The sequence below is a fragment of the Pyrus communis genome, chromosome 10 (genome assembly GCF_041283825.1).
Source record: "Pyrus communis isolate YQ-2024b chromosome 10, ASM4128382v1, whole genome shotgun sequence".
Lineage (NCBI taxonomy): Eukaryota > Viridiplantae > Streptophyta > Magnoliopsida > Rosales > Rosaceae > Pyrus > Pyrus communis.
In genome coordinates this window covers 33278505-33280608 of record NC_142574.1, presented here as the reverse complement: position 1 = coordinate 33280608, position 2104 = coordinate 33278505, and the positions used below count along the sequence as shown (strand labels likewise).

At 37.8% G+C, this 2104-nt stretch overlaps 1 protein-coding gene across 1 annotated transcript; it reads left to right on the top strand.

Moving 5' to 3' along the window:
• The first annotated feature begins 262 nt into the window (after nt 1-262).
• LOC148693962 (uncharacterized) lies at nt 263-1879 on the top strand. Its single transcript, XM_088677216.1, has 4 exons — nt 263-416; nt 621-702; nt 840-1130; nt 1227-1879. Exons 1-4 carry the CDS (start codon nt 399-401, stop codon nt 1643-1645), a joined length of 810 nt encoding a protein of 269 aa, XP_088533342.1. The 5' UTR covers nt 263-398; the 3' UTR covers nt 1646-1879.
• The last annotated feature ends 225 nt before the right edge of the window (nt 1880-2104 follow it).

Genomic DNA, 2104 nt, shown 5'->3' with positions numbered 1-2104 from the left:
CCCCAAAAACATTATCCACCTTTTGTGTTGGCTTTAATATAGATAGATAGATAGATAGATATTGCTCTCTTCTCTCTTTCTCTTTGCTTTGTTCCACCGAATTGTATTCCTATTTTTATATATTTTGGTATAAATATGTATATATAATTATAAAAGAAAACTAACGAAAAGTTCAATTTTTTTTATAATTTTAATGAAAAATGATAAATAAAGGTGTAGTAAATAGTATCAGAAAAATATGAAAATATGATTTTTTATTAAAAATAAACAGTAACAGGAGTGTTTCGATAAAACTTGCTTATTATAAAAGTCGGTTTCGTGAGAGCAGTCGTCCCATTCAATCATTTTAGTTCTGAAGTTCTCGTTCAGATCTGAGCCTGAGAGCATCCACTACTGCAATGGGGGATAAGGAAAAGGTACGCACCTCGCTCGCTCTCTCTCTCTTTGTTACTGATTTTGCCACGTACCTTCACCATGATTAGCACTGTTCCACTTCGTTTTGTCTACACTTTTGCACAACAATCTTCTGTATTATTTATATATTGTCTAAAGATTCATTCTTGTCAATCTTTGGTTAATGTACATATTTTTTCTATTAATATTAAAAATGGATAATTCAGGTTACGACTATGGTGCTGAAGGTGGATCTTCAGTGTCACAAATGCTACAAGAAGGTCAAAAAAGTTCTTTGTAAATTCCCTCGTGAGTCTCTCTTCTCCTTAATTCGTCTATAGTTATTTGATGAAAAATAAAAGTTAAAGTTCTTTCTTTTTGAGAAGATAAGATTAATTTAGATTAAATGTAAACTGAGTAAATTAATATGTGTTTGTGAACAAAAGAAATACGAGACCAAATATACGACGAGAAGCAAAACCACGTGGAGATCAAAGTGGTATGCTGCAATCCAGAAGAGATTAGGGACAAGATTTGCTGCAAAGGTGGGAATGCCATCAAATGCATCAAGATCAAAGAGCCCAAAGGGGACGAGCCCGGGAAGCCCAACAAGAACGAGCACAAAGATGACAAGCACAAATGTGACTGTAAGCGTAAATGTGACGGCAAGCCTAAATGTGACTGTAAGCCTAAATGTGACTGTAAGTGTGAGTGTAAGCCTAAATGTGACGACAAACCTAAATGTGACGGCAAGCCTAAATGTGACTGTAAGTGTGAGTGTAAGCCTAAATGTGATTGTAAGTGTGACTGTAAGCCTAAATGTGACGACAAACCTAAATGTGACGATAAGCCTCCAGATCATGTTGTGCCAGTGTGCCCACCGCCTAAAGATCATGTTGTGCCAGTGTGCCCACCGTCTGTCCGAGCGTGTTGTATGGATTGTTGCCAGGGGCATGCAGGTGGGTCATGCTGCTGTGGTTATGGCTGCAAGAAAAAAAATGACTGCAAGCCTAAAGATCCTGCTGTGCTAGGGAACCCAATGCATGTCCGCGCATGTTGTATGGATTGTGGTTGTGGCGAGCGGCCGTGCAATAGTGGTTGTGGCGAGCGGCCGTGCTACAATGGCTGTGGCGGGGGACCAGTCACGTGCATCGTTTGTGTTGGTTACTATGGGAGGCCTGTGTATGACAGTTGTGGCGGTGGCAGCTGGGGGTATTGTGAAGAAAATCCCTCAGCTTGCACAGTCATGTAAATCATCGATCATCTTGTTGGACCATGACACCTACTTCAATCACGGGATAATATTTTAGCAGTGTTTGTTGGTTGATATTAATATTATAGGAAAACGAACGAAAAATTAAAAAAGCAACTTTAATTTTAATGTAAGATGACAAATAAAGGTGGTTTTTCCATTAAAACTTCATATAATTATAAGAGGGCCATGTATATTGTTAAGTGAATAATAAAGTTGGTGGTTGTCAAGTCACATGAACATTGTCAAGTCACAATCACATTAATCTGTTCTTTAAATCATTAATATAGACTATAGAGAGAAAGAGATACATTCCATCTTGAAGATGAAGATGAAGTTGGTGCCTGCTATAATTTTCAATGCGATATAAGTTTTCATTCCACGTTCCCTTCTTTGTCCTGCACAGTGCACGTGCGTTATTAGTTATTTCCTATTTCACAAGTTGATTTTCATCAACTA

Coding starts and splice junctions, on each gene's coding strand:
- LOC148693962 (XM_088677216.1), top strand. Junction 703..839: donor AGTTCTTTGTAAATTCCCTC/GTGAGTCTCTCT, acceptor TGTGAACAAAAG/AAATACGAGACCAAATATAC. Junction 1,131..1,226: donor GCCTAAATGTGACGACAAAC/CTAAATGTGACG, acceptor GTGACGACAAAC/CTAAATGTGACGATAAGCCT.